The sequence below is a fragment of the Protopterus annectens genome, chromosome 13.part0, assembly GCF_019279795.1.
Source record: "Protopterus annectens isolate FY-2018-M chromosome 13.part0, PAN1.0, whole genome shotgun sequence".
Lineage (NCBI taxonomy): Eukaryota > Metazoa > Chordata > Ceratodontiformes > Protopteridae > Protopterus > Protopterus annectens.
Genome location: NC_056747.1, coordinates 250714 through 269520, shown reverse-complemented (window position 1 = coordinate 269520; position 18807 = coordinate 250714). Strand labels below are relative to the sequence as shown.

Here is an 18807-nt window from a genome sequence, read left to right as displayed (position 1 = left end):
CACAGATAAGACTGTGGTAATGGCAGCAGATTGGGGAAATCAGAAGAAGCTGAGAATAGATAGATGGGAAGATAGTGGAACAGGTAAACGGCTTCAAGTATCTGGGAGGGGTGGTTGAGGAGAAGGGTAGTCTGAATGAAGAGGTCAAAGCTAGAATCAGAGGGGCTGCAGCCAACTGGCATAGAGTATCCGGTGTAGTCTGACAGCATGCCAAAGAAGGTGAAAAGTAAGGTGTACAAGACAGTGGTGCGACCAGTACTACTGTATGGTACAGAAACCTGGGCAGTAAAGGCAGAACAGTTGAAGCTAGAGGTGATGGAAATGAAGTGCCTGGGAAAGGTGGTAGGATGCACACTGCGGGACAGGCTGAGAAATGAGGACACAAGAGCAGAAGCCAAAGTAGCTCCAATTGCAGAAAAGTTCAAAGAGAACAGATTACGATGGTTTGGGCACATGTGTAGAAAAGCAGAAGACAATCTGGTGAGGGAGATTTGGGACAGACAGGAATAAGGTAAGAGGAAGTGAGGGCATCCAGCAGAGGTGGATTGTGTGAAAGATCTGCGACAGTCAGGCATGAGTGTTGCAGGCAGGAGTGGCACTGAATCGAGAGTTGGTGACTGTTAATACGATACCCCGACATGATGGTGATGGTGGTGATGGTTTGTCAGGCTCATCAGTCTTTCTCATCTCTGAACGCAGGTCTCATTTTTCAAGACTTATGCCAGTGAGAACCCTGACATTCAGAACCACCCCAATTATCTTGTTCAAAAGTTATGTACATTTTCAAAGCAAATCTTAACCCTCCAATATAAGAAGCAGTCTAACCAAATTCTTGTGGGTGCAGCTACCAGTGTATTTTTTAATGTTTAGTATATGTAGCAGTCACCAAGACCTCCCCAACCCACACATTTAAAATACTAGCCCGACTGCACCCTGTACAAAGCTGCTTTAAAATGTGCAGATTGTATCAACTTTGGCTACATTTCACATGACTAATTGTATGTGCAGTAGGATTGATTTAATCTCCTATTTATTCACTAATTTCACAATGATGCTGGTAGTCTAATCTCCCATCACTAGTCTGCTTCAAATAGTGTGCAGGGAATCATTTTCACACTGTTCCCAGTGTTTAATGCTTAATGTTCTTTCTACCACAGTTTTTCAGGAGGAGCTTTCTGTGGGAAGGATTGCATCTTTAATAATGTAGGTCTTGGCTGCTTTCTTGTAGGCTGATTTTTGGAGGATACACAGTGCTATTGTGGACTGCAGAGTGGTGCACTGGTAGCATTGTTGCCTCGCAGCAAGAGCTTCTCTGGTTTGATTCTTGGCTGGAGTGCCTTCTGTGTGGAGTCTGCATTTCCTCCCTGTGTTCGTGTGGGTTTTCCCTGGGTGCTTAGATTTCCTCCCATGTTGCAAAGACATGTATCTGGAGCATTTCTCACCAGGCCTCTGCTGAAAGTTGGCTTTGTTCCAACTCAGACTTTCCTGGTAAATATTACACTGAAATATTTCAATTAAATCCTGCTATGAAACAAGTACTTGATTTTTTAGTACAGCAGAAAAATCTGTCCGTTAAGTCTTGGTTCTGGAAGCTTTCCCTTTGAGAAGCCTTGTGCTTAAGCAAACTTTCTTCACTTTGGCCTCTGATTTTGCAGTTTTCAGTTAATGCTTCTTATAGTATTTTAACTGTGTATCTAATAAAATGCATTCAGTAGTTTCTTTAACTCTAAGCCATCTCATACCAAAGCTGAAACTAACTGCTTTTTGCTGAATAGCTTAGATTCTTCCCAGCTATAATTTTCTCCTTTTTTCTGGTTTCTCCAAATTTCTTTGGCATTCAAGCACTGTAAATAGTAGCACATAACTGAGTATTATTCAAGAAACCTTTAATGGCTTTTTTCCAGTTCGTTTTCGCACTAAGAACTTTAACCAACGTACTGATCAGTGCAGCCATTTTGGAAGTCTCCAGAGGGCTGAATTTGTGTATACCAATTAAATTGCTTTAATTCCTCCATAAAGTGTCGCTTTGTCTGAAATGGAAGTTTATTCTCTGGGGGTTGGTTTGGACACTAGGTACAGGTTTTGATTGTCACCATTGGGAAGTATTGCTAGGCGTAAGTAATCTGCTAATGAACCTATTTTAAGGAAGAGGTAGTCGTGAAATGTTTTAACAGTTTTTTTGCTGAAGCAGGTTCATAGCTCTGGTTCCAGTGTTTACTGGACTGTTAAAGTGGGTGTCTGCAGAGACTTGCTGCATTGAATGTATAATTTTAGACAAGCCTATTTGTATTTTCACAGGTCACATGTGTAATTAGAAAATGATGGCCCAACCCTATTTTTTTACAGATAGATTATGCTAAGAGGAGTGTGGATTCTGCCAATCAAATGCTGCAAGATGCCCAAGGAAAACTTCATCAGACTTGGTTAGAATGGAGAGAGAAGCAGCCTAATCAAAATGAGGAGGAACTTTCCGGAAGACCTGAGGTAATCCTGGTATCTGTTTTATCACTGTTGTCATGGTTTGTTGTATTCTGACTAGACTATGTAGGTTAGTGATTTCAAGTTACAGTAACATGTATGGAATTGTACTGCAGTGTGAAGCACTTGGATCTTGGCTCTGTGTATAGATATACATACTACATTATACACCACCTTGATTTGTATGTATATATGGTAAGGCTAGCCACCTGGTGGTGTGAGCATTGATTACCCTAAATGTGACGCCCCAACCCCTTGTACCATGTGGAGGAAGAGGGGATTGATGCTGATGGGGAGTGTTAAGTTTGTGTGGTACGTTACTTTTATTGATGGCTATGATAAAGATAGTAAGTTCTCTTGCTGTTAGTGAAGGGCTATGGTCACTTGCTCTATACTGCTGATTACCAGGTAATTAGTTGATTGGCAAATGTGCACTACTGTTGGGTTTTGACCATCCAAACTGGGTGTTGTATTCTATAATGGGTCTGAGGGAACAGGGCATTGTATTCTATAATGGGGCTAATGAGGGATTAGTACAGTGGGACTATCCTTTTTTTCTGGATGAAAAGCCCTTGGTGATGTGTGCCACAGGATTTCCTGACTGTTGTGGCTATTGAAGGTGAGACCACTGTCCACCTGTGTCCCCAAGTCTCTTGGCACACTCATTGTGTACTGCCACCTATGTGGTTATTCACAGGTATATGTTTTTTCTCAAAGGGGATAAATATACATTTCTTGGCATTGAGCTTGAGTCCATGGCTTTGGCACCAATCATCTGTTTCTGTAAAGCCCTTTTTTGTAGCATATCCACATTTGGGGATTCAATAATGGCTCCCAGCTTGCAGTCCTCTGCAAACTGTTAGCCAGAGTCCCTTAGTGTTGGCCTGTACTTCAGAGAAGTAGATGCCAAACAAAAGCGGTCTCAGGACTGAACACGGAGGTAATCCACTTGTCTGCAGCTGGATTTGGAGTCTGCTACTTTTACTGTTGGTTCTGTCAGTAAGCCAGTTGGCAACCCATCTAGTGACGTAGGGATTAATGCCCAGCCTAGTAACACTTAAGTGTATAGTAGATATAATTGGAATGAAAGTGATGCTGATGGGAGTGAGAAAATGAGTTTAGTAGTCTACAGTGGTAGCACTTGGGTATGTCACTTGCCACAGAATAGTGATGCCCCCCTGCAACTTTAAGTGGAAAGTAGAATGTCACAGCTTCCTTCAGTTGGAGACTAAAGGTGAAATTTGGCCTTTCACAAGTATAAGACTCCACATTTCACTTCTAATGCATAATCCAAAATATAAACCCCCTTCTATATGAATATCGTGGTGAATGGGGCTTTTCAGCACGTCGTATCGGAGCATCTGTTTTGCGTATTTTTCCACTGCGTCACTCGCATAGCTGTGTTCTGATTTCCCTCTAGCATTTCATTAGGCTGTTGTAAACTGCCAAGGTTTGATTCTTACTGCTGCAGTAGCTTCAAGTCTGCATGGGTTGTCCTGCCCAGGACAGCCAGACTGCTTCCAAAAGCTCTGACTCCCTCCCACACCTTCACTCTAACTGCTGATTGCTCCATCCTGTGGATGGTAATCGGTAGCCACAGTGACAGTACGTGAAGGAGACGGAGGCTTCAAAGAAGCAGCAGCTGGCTTCTCTTTCTGGCAGCAGCTGGCTTCTCTTTCTGGCAGCAGCTGGCTTCTGTCTTCATTTCTGGCAGATAAGTCCTTGGTGGGGAAAAACTTCCACAGATTTGTTGCCCTTTACAATATTTTTATTTGGGGTTTTAGTGTTTCCCCTTTCAGAAACCAGTATTTTCAATTTTGGAAGTTTCCTGTCAGTAACTCACTTTCACACAAAATAACACAAAATATACTAGTGTTAAGTCTAGAGTCCCTTCTGGATGTCACCGCGACAACCTACCTGCTATTTTCTGTTGTGCTATTGAGTTTGACCAGAATTTAGTGCGCTGCATGTACCTTACTTTGAAAAGGGGATGCTCTTTATTCCAAGTGAGTGTGCTGCTTGTGACAGTTTGCCAGTTTAACAAACTTACCTTTCAACCTGCTCATTCCAGCAATAAGTACCGGCTTTGAAACCTCCCAGGTTGAATCACTTGCCCTGCTTCTGCTGTACCATCTCCTTATCTAGAACGAAACCTCTGCTGTACCAATCACTCCTGATCTAGAATGAAACCTCTGCTGTACCAATCACTCCTTATCTCCTTATCTAGAAAGAAACCTTGCAAACCCTGCAGGCTCAGTCAGCGCCTCAACTGATAAAGGGGTGAAACTGTAGTGCCCAGTTGTCATTGAGACCACTAACTTTACCGCTCTAGTTTCCTCTAGTCATTTCAGCCACTATGAACCAAGGGTTAGACTCCTCCTCTGTGGCTGTTCAGTGTCCGATCTGAGTCTGAGAACCCAGGTGATCTTCAGGGGTAGCCACAGAAAGAGACCTGACTGGGGAGAAGCACCTTCTTTGTCTTTCATCCAAGATTTTTCTTGCAAAGAAAAGGTTAAACACTTCATCTAGAGACATGCTGTCTATTTTAGAAAATTTCTAAACTTAGCCAGGCAATTTTATAGGCTGTTAATCCTATTGCTCAGAAATTGCTACCTAAATAAATTTTTTCTCAGGAATTTTCTTGCCTCTTATCAGAGGATTCTGATGGATGGAGGGAGGACTTCTGCAGGTTCCCAAATCCACATTGGGTGTGATCGAATGGCTATTTCTATCTTTGCCTGGGGGGGTAGTTTCCAACAATCCTTCTGTGGACAAAAGAAAGGTATTGGACAGGTTTGGTAAGAATATTTTCTTCCACTTTGGAGCGCAATTTACTATCTGGCACAGTTATTAAATTTTACATTTTGTGCAGTTTGAGGTTCCTACATTAACTTCCTTCTGTAGGTAGTTCCTGTCAGTTGTTTCTAACCTGTCTAGTATCAGAATATGCCTGAGTGTGTGCAGATAATGTCCAGGGCCCCTCATAGTTTTGAGGGGGGTATGCCTGGGTATGTAACCAGAAGCTTTGTTGAAGTGAAGTCAGCTTTTTTATTCAACTTTATAAGGAGGGTTTGTTTTGCCTGTCTCCTTCCCTGGTCCTCAGTTTGAGAGGCAAATTGTTACGAGGATATTTTCAACCCCTTTTACAAATTTCCCAAGTCCAGCAGAACAATCTCGTTACCTTCTGAAGCCAAGCAGGTAAAATGCAGGAAGGGAAATGAGGGCAGCTTCCTAAAGGACCATGGTACTTCAGAATGTCTATTCTTTCCCAATCCTCTTTCTCCGTGCCCATGTCTGTAATCTAGCCCCAGAAATTGGATGTTTACATTCCTCTTTGGCTGTGGATTCAAATTCTTGGGTGCCAAGTGGTTCATATTTACAGTAGACTGGATACAAATACAGGCATGTAGGGTGTTCCTCATCACCCTCTGAACTAGTTTTTTCCCCTCCGGTTTTTAAGTTCTTGACCTAGGAGTCATAGAAGCAGTACTTGTAGAACAAAGGGGGAAAGGCTTCTATTTCAGTCTTTTTCTGGCATCAAAGAAAGAATGATCTTGGTGACCAGTTCTACATCCTCAGATTCTGTATGTGAAAGAACCAAAATTAGATGGCTGTCACCCCTCATCTCTCCCTCCCCCAAGGAAGTTTAATGGTAACACTAGATCTAAAGCAAGTCCTCACATTACCATAGTCGTAGGCTATCAGGACATTTCTTAGATTCTGTGCCTGGGTCACTTTCTTAGTTCTGTCCGTTACACTTGTAAACACCCTGGGAGCTGTAGATAACCCATAATGTCTATCCCAAGCCATAGCTCCATGCAGACTTTATGGCATTCGCATATTCTTTAAAATGACATTCTGTTTTTGCAGTCTCTTGTATGTTAAATCTTGGAACATATTTCTTCTGTTCTGGACAATCTGGGATTCCAGGTAAATGTTAAATTCTTATTGACCAAATTGCACAGGATTGTCTTTCTAGATGGTCTTGGAGTCTTCTCTGCAAAAGCTTTTCTTGACAGGGGAGAATTGGAATTTTATCTGAACTATCCTCTGCTTCTCCAGTCAGTCTTTACTTAGTTTCTCAGGATCCTAGTGTTCATGGTTTCTATGATCCTCATGATTTCTGTTGTAAGGTTTGAGAAGTTCAGTGGTTTCTAAATGCATTTGCATCTGGAATTTCTATGATCCTCATGATTTCTGTTGTAAGGTTTGAGAAGTTCAGTGGTTTCTAAATGCATTTGCATCTGCTGGAATTTCAGAATCCAGTTTTGGGCTTCAAAATAAAGCTGCAGTGGAGGAAGCATCAAGACAATCCAGGCCTGTCTCCACGCGCACTCCCCAGTGGCTCGCAGCCCAGTGTGTGGTGCCTGTGCCCCCACCCCAATGTGCAGCTTTCACTAGCTTTTGCATGAGGGGCAGTTTCTGTGGGGGGTAAAGGTAGAAGGCTTGTGGAGTTTTCGGATAAACCCAAGTACTACGTGTGTCAGATGTTTGCTGTGATTCATGCTTTGAATTCTCTAAATCACCTGTGGTCCCCAGGACCTCTAGAGCGAATTGCCAGGAAAAAACACTGGTGTACCTAAAGGGGAGGGGGGTGAGATCTTAACCTGTGTGCAGGGTGGTTGTGATTTAATTTTTATTTTACATTTGACAGGGCTAGTCCAGCTGGATATATGTCCATTTTCAGTGGAGGCCCGGGGAGAAAAGCTCCACAAACAAAATGACAAGACTGATTTACAATAGACATTGGTACATTACAAAGCTTTATAATGCATTACATATCTAGGATTTTATATTCTGTATTCCAATAGGGAAAAACCTGATCTAAAATAAACCTAGATACAACAGTAGTTTGAATTAATGCAAATTATATCCAATACTATAGATTCTAAAGTCACACGCAAATATCAAAAGAAAAGCTTTTAAGTGGATAGAGTATTGAAAAGCAAAATACAAGGATACAATTAGTGTTCAGTCTCAAGAGTTATGGTCTTGTATGAAAATGGTTAGTCATTCAGTTGTATATACATAATTTACATGAGGAAAAATCCTCAATGGTCAAGCACACTATCTGCGAGTAAACACAAGATAATGTTCATAAGAGCCTAGGGATCAAGGGAGTCTAGAAAAGGGTATGGTTAGTCTGGGTTATCACAGGGGCATAGCCAGTGTGATTTGAGGTAGGGTTTGAGCTTGCTTTCAAATAGGTTAACTAAGGCTAGTGAGGTTAGTTGACTTGGGAGGCTGTTCCAGGTTTTACCTACTGTATTAGAGAAGAGGGTGTCGCCAGCTGAATTGTTGATTTAGATATTTGTACAAGTAGTTTATTAGCTGAGCGTAAGGTTTTGAGATTGTTATAGGGGGTGACTAGGGATGTAAGTATGGGTGTATTTTGAGATAGATACAGGATCATGTGGGCTACTATTAGTTGAAAAATATTAGTTTTGGCAACTCGTTGATTCAGGTTGATGGTGATGTCTCCTGATAACTTGAGAATAAACTCCCCCACGTATCTTCACTTTGCTTTGACAATGTTAGTGGAAGATAAGCTCAGCAGGACTAGGATAGACCCTCACTAATGGAAATTGATCCAGCTGCGGAGAACACCTCAGATCTATTTCACATTCTGCAGCAGGACTCCTTGCTGGCAAACCTGAAGAGCACTGGAATGTTCCATTATCTTTTCACAGATATCCAGGTAATCCTAAACTATCTTTGTGGGTGACCCCTTTGGTTCAGGCACTGGAATGAGTGAGTCTGTTCTGGAATGTTCTTTACCTTCTCACAGATGTCCAGGTAATCCTAAATCTTTGTGGGTGACCCCTTTGGTCCAGGCAGCATTGGCTGTCCCTTATGGAACAGGAGAGCTCCGCAGTCCATCCACTGGACTGAGTCCAGGGCCATGGACCATTTCGGGACATGGGTTTGCACTTCAATGTTGATGTGTGCTGAACTATGGCCCAAATATCGGGCTGCAGCACCAGGTGGTCAGTCTGCTTTAGAGTCCATTTCGGGGTAGGTTTTCCTCCCAGATGGCCACCCTTCTGTGTCCAACACCTCTGTGGCTCCTGTCCCACACCACCAAAAGTGCTGCTGGAGCAGGCATTGGCACTGGGTGTCACGCCTGGCTCTGACTTTGTACCTTCTCAGAACTCTAAGGCGTTATCAAATGCCCTATATGATGGTTTTACTCTTTGGAAGAACTGACACACTGGTCCAAAAAGAGGAGGATGGAAGACTCTGCCATCAGAATTCACTTCTCAACCCCTCAATGTACCTCTTCAGGAATCTGCAAGGGGTGAAGATGTGGTTCTTTAAGTCTTAGTTGCTCCCAGGATGCAGAGGATACCTTCCCCTGAGGCGGGAGGGGAGTGATAGACTACCCTACCCTCACAGCAGAGGACATCTGAGGAACCAAGGGTTTCAGGATTCCTTCCCAGATAGACCTGTGCAGCAACCCTGAAAGGTTGCCAGGCTGCTAGTCTCTTGAGGCAGTCGGGGGGGGGGGGCACCTTTTGCCACACCCAACAGTCTGGGGGTCTGTCTCAAACTATTGCATGTTGCAGATCATATCCAGAGGATATTCAGTCCCTTTCATTCAAATGACACTTCCTCTCAGATGACTCCTGGATGTTCCACCCATGCAAAGGGCGGAGGCAGCAGTGGAAATTTCCAAGTTGCTTGAAAAGTCATCCAGCCCATCCCCCCAGACCAGTCCAGATTAGACATCTATTTCAGATTCTTTAGTGCCAGAGAAGGCGGGGGACTTGAGACCTATCCTGGATCTTTTGACCGTAAACCTGTCAGTTGGAAAGATAAACTTCCAGATGGCCACACTTCCAGTCATTCTGCAGGAAAGATGGGATACATGTGCTTGGTAGACCTCCAGGATGCATACTGCCATGTTAAAATGGACAGGGGCTGTTGGAGGCCACTCCCTTTCTGGCTAGTGGCCAATCATTTCCAGTTTAGAGCATTAACCTGTGGTCTCACCACAGCCCCCAGGATGTTCACCAAAATGATGGCAGTGGTAGCAGCTCACCTGTAACTGCAGGGTTTCCAGGTCTTCCCCTACTTGGATGATTAGCCCCTTTCTGCCCCCTCCAGGCATATAGGCTCTACCACATCAGGGATTTCCTTCTCCATACCACCCACCAGTTGGCCATAATAAATCAAGTCCCTGTTGTACCCATTTCTAGTTCTGGACGTTATTGGAGCTTGGTTGGACACCTTTCAGACCAAGGTTTTTCTTACTCCAGACAGGCTTCAGTCCCTCAAACACCATGTCTTGTGTATCCTTCAAGCTCAATTGCCTACAGTAGAATTGGTCTTATAGACATTGGGGTCCATGGTGGCAGATTACCCTCATGCCCACAGCCTGGTTGCACATGAGGGTGCTTCAGTGGACCTTTGTGGTCCAGTGATCTCTACTAGATTTACTGTTGTCCCATCCTGTTCTCAGATATGCAGGTATTCTCTACTCTAGATTTGATCCGCAGATCTTCATTGGGGTTGTCCTGTCCCACTGACCATGGTGACAACTGATGCCTCATTACTCTGGTGCTCTGGTGGTGTGGGTGACATTACTTGGTAAGGACAGTCCAAGGCACGTGGTCTTCCTTGGAGACTTGATTGCATGTGAACGTCCTGGAGATGAGGGCATTACTCCTGGCGTTGCAAGCTCTCCATGCCCATCTTGCTCTAGGGATAATTGCCATCCAGACAGTGTCTGTAGTCTGCATCAAGAGTGTGGGAGTGGGCGATCTCCACTTGCTGTTTTCTGGTGGCAGCGCACATTCCAGGGCGGTCCAACATTCTAGCGGACAGGTTCAGCACATCTATCCTGATGCCTTGAGTAGTCACTGAATCCTTCAGTAGCAAAACATTCTAAAGTGGGGTCAGCCTTGGTGCGATCTCTCCACTTCTCCTTCCAATGTGTAATGCAGTGAGTTTCTCTGAATCCCCCACCAGGGAGAAGTTCCCAGAGACACTTTTTTGGTTCATGCTTGGCTCTTCGGTCTTCTGTATCCTTCTCCACCTGATTCTGAAATTCCTTTAGGACATTCAATGGCTGGGGAGCTCAAGTCATCCTCGTTGCCCCATTCTAGCCTTTCCAAGTATGGTTCCCTTCTCTGTGGTCTTGTGTAGTGTCCTGCCTGGACATTGGATCCAGCTCTGGATCCGATTTCTCATATCTCAGGGATTCCTCACCCAGATCTGGTCATTCTGAAGCTCACTGCTTGGCTGCTCCAGATCCCATGATGGTTAAAACTCCCAGGTTCTCTTTGGTCAAGATATTAGTTGCGGCTCATAAATAGTCTATCAGGAAGGTTTACTCCTGAGTGGAATTTTTTTTCTATTTTGGCATCTGTGTGACGTGGACACCTTTACTGCCCCAGTTCTGGCTATTCTAGAATTTCTGGCAGGTATTCAACAAGGTGCCAGCATTTCTACAGTTATGGTCCAACTAGCAGGTATATCTGACTACCATATTTTTGAAAGGCACCTTTCTACTTAGGCTGCCAATCAAGGACCCGATGCCTCTTGATCTTGTGCTGGTTCTTCAAGCTTTAGCTTCTTCCCCCTTTGAAGCTGCAGCTGTGGTGGATCTGCATTTCTTGTCTTGGAAGACTGCCTTCTTGATTGCCATTGTCAACCAAGAGTGTCAGCTTCAAACATTCTGCTAAACCTCCTTATATGGCCTTAAAGACAGGGTGTCCTTGCGCACTAATCACTTTTTCCTTTCAAAAGTAGCTTCAGAATCTTCTTTCCAAATTTTCAGAATAAGGGAGAGTACAAGTTGCATTTCTGGATGTCCATAGGCAGTTACTTGCATAGAACAAAACCTTTCCGCAAGTCTGACAGTTTCCTACTCAAAGTCCTTTTTAGGGAAACCTGTATTGAAGGTAACAATTGTTCATTGGATCTGTGTATAGTTCTAGTGTATTCAGCTAAAGGATAATCACCAGGTCAGGTAAAGGTGCATTCTACTAGAGCTATGGCTACTTCCAGTGCCTTCTTGTCCAGAGTTTTATTGGATGAAATGTGCTCTGCGGCTACTTGAGCATCTTCATATATCTTCATATCTCACTACAAGTTGGATCTTTTGTCCAGAAGCAGGGCATCCTTTGGCTCCACTGTGCTCTAGAGTATCATTCCATGAGGGCCTCCCAGGTGTTTGGTAATTGGGGACTCCGTCCCACAGGTTGAAAACCAAATAAACTTCAGATAAGGTATGTACTCACCATAACGTTCAGAGTTGTTGCTTTTCATTTGTCTTCAACCATCCTGCTGTCTCCCCCCCCCCCCCCCCGTCTTACGTGGGTTGTGTGGTGGACTGTTATGTTGGCATTTCTTGTGCCCTTTGATTCCTTCTGGGGGGATCTCTTGTTAAAGGATAAGGACTCTAGTCAGGTTGGGATGCTATGGTTGGCAGCAAACTATCTGAGGGGAGGAGGGAGACTGGCATTATGGGTAGGGGAGGAGCTTGGATCTGATGGAAAATGTAGTCTAGTGGAATCTACTGGATCAGTATCCCACAGGTTTGAAGACAAATGAAAAGCAACTCAGATGGAACGTTATGTAGAGTACAGAAGTTTTTTAGATGTGCATATACACTAGAATAAAAGGTATGTAGGACAGTTTTGTGGTACACCTAAAAGTATGAGTAGAGCAGCCCTTCTATTTCTTTTAATTTATAGTAAGAGTAATTTGTAGTCCAAGTCTATAAAAGGTGGGGGTGCTGCACTTGCGTCTGGCTTGCTATGCATATAAAGGGCTTCTAATACATGTTGCTGCACATAGTTTGCAGCTTTGCTTGCTGAATACCTTTTGGTAGCACTGAAGGTTTCCTTCCCTGTTCTGTAATCATGGAGAAGTGCAGTTCCCTCTGAGTGTGGGTAGGGGTGTTCTGTGCTTTGGCAGCACATTTTGTACCAGCATTATCTGTGGAACATAAGTTCAGCAGGTTCCAGACCATAGATCCTCAGCAGCACTTCACCATTGAAGGGGGCAGTGCAGCCAAGTTCCATGTTGTAGCACTCCGAAACTGAATAAACAGTCTAGTAATGGGTGTTCATGTAGACTTTACTATAGCACTAGTGCTGTTTTGGCTACCACAAATGTAGCTTACTGTTATACTTCTAGCATTACTGAATTGTAATCATCTGATGTTTTGGAGTGCTTTTGTTTGGAATTTTTTGAGTCAACTGTTGCATACAAAATGCAGGTCTGCACAGGACTGGTATTGCAACTTAACTTATAACTTGGGCATCATAAGACGAAGTATTGCTGTCATTGTACTTGTAGTGTCACAGCTCTTACTGCATTACTTGTCAGGTAGTAGTATTACTGTCATTGTACTTGCTGTAGTGTCACCTCTTACTGGATTACTTGTCTGGTAGTATTACTGTCATTTTACTTCAGGTAGTAGTATTACTGTCATTGTACTTCAGGTAGTAGTATTACTGTCATTGTACTTGCTGTAGTGCCATAGCTTACTGGATTACTTGTCAGGTAGTAGTATTACTGTCACTGTACTTGCTGTAGTGTCACCTCTTACTGGATTACTTGTCGGGTAGTAGTATTACTGTCATTGTACTTCAGGTAGTAGTATTACTGTCATTGTACTTGCTGTAGTGTCACCTCTTACTGGATTACTTGTCTGGTAGTATTACTGTCATTGTACTTCAGGTAGTAGTATTACTGTCATTGTACTTGCTGTAGTGTCACCTCTTACTGGATTACTTGTCTGGTAGTATTACTGTCATTGTACTTCAGGTAGTAGTATTACTGTCATTGTACTTGCTGTAGTGTCACCTCTTACTGGATTACTTGTCTGGTAGTATTACTGTCATTGTACTTCAGGTAGTAGTATTACTGTCATTGTACTTGCTGTAGTGTCACCTCTTACTGGATTACTTGTCTGGTAGTATTACTGTCATTGTACTTCAGGTAGTAGTATTACTGTCATTGTACTTCAGGTAGTAGTATTACTGACTTTTGTACTTGCTGTAGTGTCACCTCTTACTGGATTACTTGTCAGGTAGTAGTATTACTGTCGTTGTACTTCAGGTAGTAGTATTACTGTCATTGTACTTGCTGTAGTGTCACCTCTTACTGGATTACTTGTCGGGTAGTAGTATTATTGTCATTGTACTTCAGGTAGTAGTATTACTGTCATTTTACTTCAGGTAGTAGTATTACTGTCGTACTTCAGGTAGTAGTATTACTGTCATTGTACTTGCTGTAGTGTCACCTCTTACTGGATTACTTGTCGGGTAGTATTACTGTCATTGTACTTCAGGTAGTAGTATTACTGTCATTGTACTTCAGGTAGTAGTATTACTGTCATTTTACTTCAGGTAGTAGTATTACTGTCATTGTACTTCAGGTAGTAGTATTACTGTCATTGTACTTGCTGTAGTGTCACCTCTTACTGGATTACTTGTCGGGTAGTAGTATTACTGTCATTGTACTTCAGGTAGTAGTATTACTGTCATTTTACTTCAGGTAGTAGTATTACTGTCATTGTACTTCAGGTAGTATTACTGTCATTGTACTTGCTGTAGTGCCATAGCTTACTGGATTACTTGTCAGGTAGTATTACTGTCATTGTACTTCAGGTAGTAGTATTACTGTCATTATACTTGCTGTAGTGTCACCTCTTACTGGATTACTTGTTGGGTAGTAGTATTACTGTCATTGTACTTCAGGTAGTAGTATTACTGTCATTGTACTTCAGGTAGTAGTATTACTGTCACTGTACTTCAGGTAGTAGTATTACTGTCACTGTACTTGCTGTAGTGCCATAGCTTACTGGATTACTTGTCAGGTAGTATTACTGTCATAATGTTCTATTATATGATAGATTTTATCTACAAACAAAGGGGGTGGCCATGGGGACCAACACCTGGTGTAGGCACATTGGGAAAACACTTGTCCTCAATAATCCAGAATATTCCGCTAATTTGAAACACTAGTCATTTCGTGGATGATGTATTTATTGTTTGGGGTGGAACTATTGAACAGCTAAATGAATTTGTGATTTTTCTGAATAGGAAGACAGATTTGATTTTTGATAGCACTTTTTCTAAATCAGAGATGGATTTTCTTGACGTCAAGCTTGTAAAAGGGCCTAATGGCATTGACACTGAATTGTTTAGGAAGTCATGCTGGAGGAATAACCTCCTACATCGTAACAGCATGCATCCTAGGCATATACATGGCAACATAGTGAAAAATCAAGTTGAGGGCCTCCAGATTAACTACACAAGGGGAGGCATATGAACAACAGAAGAAACAACTAGCTCTTAATTTTACTCTAAGAGGTTATAATGAAAAGGAAATATCTGGAGCCATTACAGAAGGTGATAGACATAGGACTGGAACGGGGACTCCATTCATCAATAGAATAGATGAGGACATGCAGTTTAACAAGGATACAAATGCTTCTAATGTTAATAGACTAATTATACCTTTTACTAACAACTGTTAAACAGGTGATAAACAACAATTGGAAATTGTTGGTGGATGATAAAATAAAAACATTAGTGGATGATAAACCCCATATAGCCTATAGAAACATGATGTCATTGAATAGGATGCTGTTATGATGGCACACACAGGGACCGGTTACCGTCGCAGAGGATGGGAACTTATGCTTGCCGTACATGCAAACAATGTAACTATATAGCAGGTAATATGTTTATACATCCATATACGGGACGCACATACACTTTTAAAGGATATGCTGATTGTAGGACGACATTATTTATATAGCCCAATGCTCGTTTTGCCAACAATTTTATGTAGGCAAAACCAACAGATCTTTGCGTGAACGCATTAGGGAACATATATATGCGATAGAGAAAGGTAATGTAACTAATGCTTTGGCATGACACGTGTTAGAACATGACTACACATTCTTTTATCTTCAGAGTGGAGGTCATAACTATGACTAATAGATTGGGCAACATCAAAAATTATACTGAAGAGAACAAATGTAATACTAAAATTACAAGCCCATAAATATGGTCTCAATGAAAAATTAACTCTGAAACCATTTTTAGTAGGGAGATCGTTGAAACGTTAATTTTATAGATGTGTTGTTGCTAAAGGTTTTTACATCTTATTTTTTATAAAAATATATTTGTGTGGTTTAATTTTTAAGTATAACCATTTTTATGGATGGTCTTGTTTCCTTAAGAATGGGTGTCCTTTACACTATATTGGTTTTAAATAATTTAAGTGCTTAGATGATTACTTGACATTAGCTGTGATGAATGATGTATAAAAGGGTAGCTATCACGCTGTGTTTTTGAGGTCTGAAGCGTAATAACGTGAAAGCGCTTACTACCTAGGATCTGTTCATTTGTGTCCGTATTAAACTTTTGAATTTAAGCTTCAGTGGATGTTTATTTTACAGCTGTTGGTGCACTTACTGGTTATTTCATATTTCTGTACTTGCTGTAGTGCCATAGCTTACTGGATTACTTGTCAGGTAGTAGTATTACTGTCACTGTACTTCAGGTAGTAGTATTACTGTCACTGTACTTCAGGTAGTGTCACCTCTTACTGGATTACTTGTCAGGTAGTATTACTGTCACTGTACTTCAGGTAGTAGTATTACTGTCACTGTACTTCAGGTAGTAGTATTACTGTCATTGTACTTGCTGTAGTGCCATAGCTTACTGGATTACTTGTCGGGTAGTATTACTGTCATTTTACTTCAGGTAGTAGTATTACTGTCACTGTACTTCAGGTAGTAGTATTACTGTCGTACTTGCTGTAGTGTCACCTCTTACTGGATTACTTGTCAGGTAGTAGTATTACTGTCATTGTACTTCAGGTAGTATTGTCATTGTAGTGCCATAGCTTACTGGATTACTTGTCAGGTAGTAGTATTACTGTCATTGTACTTCAGGTAGTATTACTGTCACTGGATTACTTGTCAGGTAGTAGTATTACTGTCATTGTACTTCAGGTAGTATTACTGTCATTGTACTTGCTGTAGTGTCACAGCTCTTACTGGATCACTGTTTAATATGTGGCAGTTTTCTTTCTTTCAGCAAATTGAATCTCAAACCTTGGCCATGACTCGCAGCCTTACTCAACAGGTGCAGACAACATGCCTGTCTTTGGTTTCCAGTGTCAGTGGTTTGCCTCAGAATATCCAAGATCAAATTAGGCAAATCCGAAGCACAGCAGAGGAGCTTCATGGTGCTTTTTCCTCCGCTCACTCTTTCAGGGATCTGTCAGGCCAAATCCTTGCCCAAAGTAAAGAAAAGGTGACTATCATGAAGGAGTCCATGGATGGGGTGATGGAGTACTTGCTTAACAACATGCCTCTCTCCTGGATCGTGGGGCCTTTTTCCCCACAGGTGGAGCAATCAACACTGAAAGAGGCGGAGCAGCAGAAGGTGGAGACTCAGTAGGACTCTGTGCTCGATGTAACCAGTAATTCATACTCAGAAATGCTGAATTTTCAGGTTTCAGTGCTCTATGTAACCCACTAATTCATGCTCAGAAATGCTGAATTTTCAGTTGCATAATAACCACATGCTAAGTAACAGGCAAACATCTGAAATTCTAAGCTTGACTGTTGCAGAGGCTCTTTGGTGAATAGTTTTAGGAAGGTTGAAGTAGGTCTGAACATGTAGGTAGTTCAATGTTTAGGTTTTGTGGCCAATACGAATGTAATCTCTCCATTGTAGACATCAAACTCTACTAGTGGACCTGTATTATCTTCCACTTTCCTGTGTAAGGGAGAAGTAATGAATACTACCACATTTTGATAGTTAAAAAAAAAAAATGTACTAATACAACTGCATTATCTAACCTGCTGTACTGCAGACATTGTTCCTGATTGTCTTGTTGCATTTCTAGTCTGCTGAGTTTTAAAGCAGCAACAGCAAGCAAGACCTATTGTTACTGTGATATTGTGTGCTAAACTGACTTTTCTAGCTGTCTGAATGCATTTCTGTTGGAATGTACCTAATTATTCCTGTTTTCACTTCTGTTAGTAAGGATCCCTTTTGGAAACTCTAAATGAAAGTTAAGCACAAGTTATCTGAATAGTCTAACATACTATGTATAAGATTATGGGGGTACTGAAAATGTAACCGGTTGTGGAGGAATGCACTCTTTGGAACAGAAGGTTTGAAATTTTCTGCTTCAGCTTTGTAACTGTGTGAGAAATAAGTCACAATAAAAATGTGTGTTTAAGCATTGTTGCAGATTCTCATGTCATTTGCCCCAAGCATCCCAAGACTTGTAGATGTATGGTCTTCATTCTCTACTGCTGCAGCCTATGGGTAGTGCCCTGCCAAGAACACAGCACCTGGCCAGCTTCCCAAAGCTCCCTTCCCTTCTATTATGCTTATAGGCTGCACCCTTTTTGGAAGGGGTGTGCATCAGCACTCAGGGTGAGGTAAATCTTCAGAATTTTATTGCTGACTTATGGAGAAACATGTATGCCTCCGGAGGAACAGCAGTAGGTCCAAAGCCTCTTGCCCAACGGATGAGAACCCCTTCCCCTCCTAACTTTGAGCATTTGTGATGTACGTTTTATATTTGTGCATTCCACCTAGAGTACCAGTTTTCCGGGAATTTGTATGATTCTGCTCTGCTTGGGAGTAGTGGAAAACCGATTTTAAAAAGGTGGGCTGTACTTTTTACTTTTCCACCTGTTAGTGTTTTTAACAAGTGGAAGTTTTCGGTATTTCTGAGTGTAGTGGAAAACCGATTTTAAAAAGGTGGGCTGTACTTTTTACTTTTCCACCTGTTAGTGTTTTTAACAGAATTGGAAGTTTTTCGTATTTCTGAGTTAATGTTCTGTTTAACTTTTCTGATTTAAGTTTGGAAGGAATGGAAGTAGGCTGGTGATTAGTGAATACTCTTCCCAGCGTTTTTTTCCCCTCTGTTTACAGCATAGATAATACTCCTGGTTGTACTAGTAGCACTTTGCTTGTCCCTAAAAAGAAAAACAAAATTATTACCTCTGCTAATGGGTAGGGATTGTGGCATAGACAGTTCCACTGACCACTTGCCTATCCCCTCAAATCTCTGATGTAGCTGTAATGGCCACTATGGACCAGAGATTAGACATATTTCCTGGGCTGTTCCAGCACCTGTTAAGGTATGGAAGAACAAAACACCTTGGGTCTGGGGAGAAGAGACAATCAGAGTCACGAGCCTGTCCCCTGACCATTCTCCCAATAGTGATATTCTTAAGAAAAAAAAATTACAGAGCACATCAGGCAGTTTGTCAGATGCATCTTTGGTTAAGTGTGTTGCCTTCAGTCAAATCTGGGGACTGGTCTTCACAAT

At 42.0% G+C, this 18807-nt stretch overlaps 1 protein-coding gene across 1 annotated transcript in view; it reads left to right on the top strand.

Annotated features, from left to right (window-relative positions):
• The window catches only part of LOC122788422 (perilipin-3-like), a 415257-nt gene extending 397554 nt beyond the window's left edge, over positions 1-17703 (top strand). The window contains exons 7-8 of the mRNA XM_044055490.1: positions 2347-2484; positions 16548-17703. Of these exons, the coding sequence (XP_043911425.1) occupies positions 2347-2484; positions 16548-16913 (504 nt within the window). The 3' untranslated portion in view covers positions 16914-17703. The remainder of the gene's footprint in view (positions 1-2346; positions 2485-16547) is intronic.
• The last annotated feature ends 1104 nt before the right edge of the window (positions 17704-18807 follow it).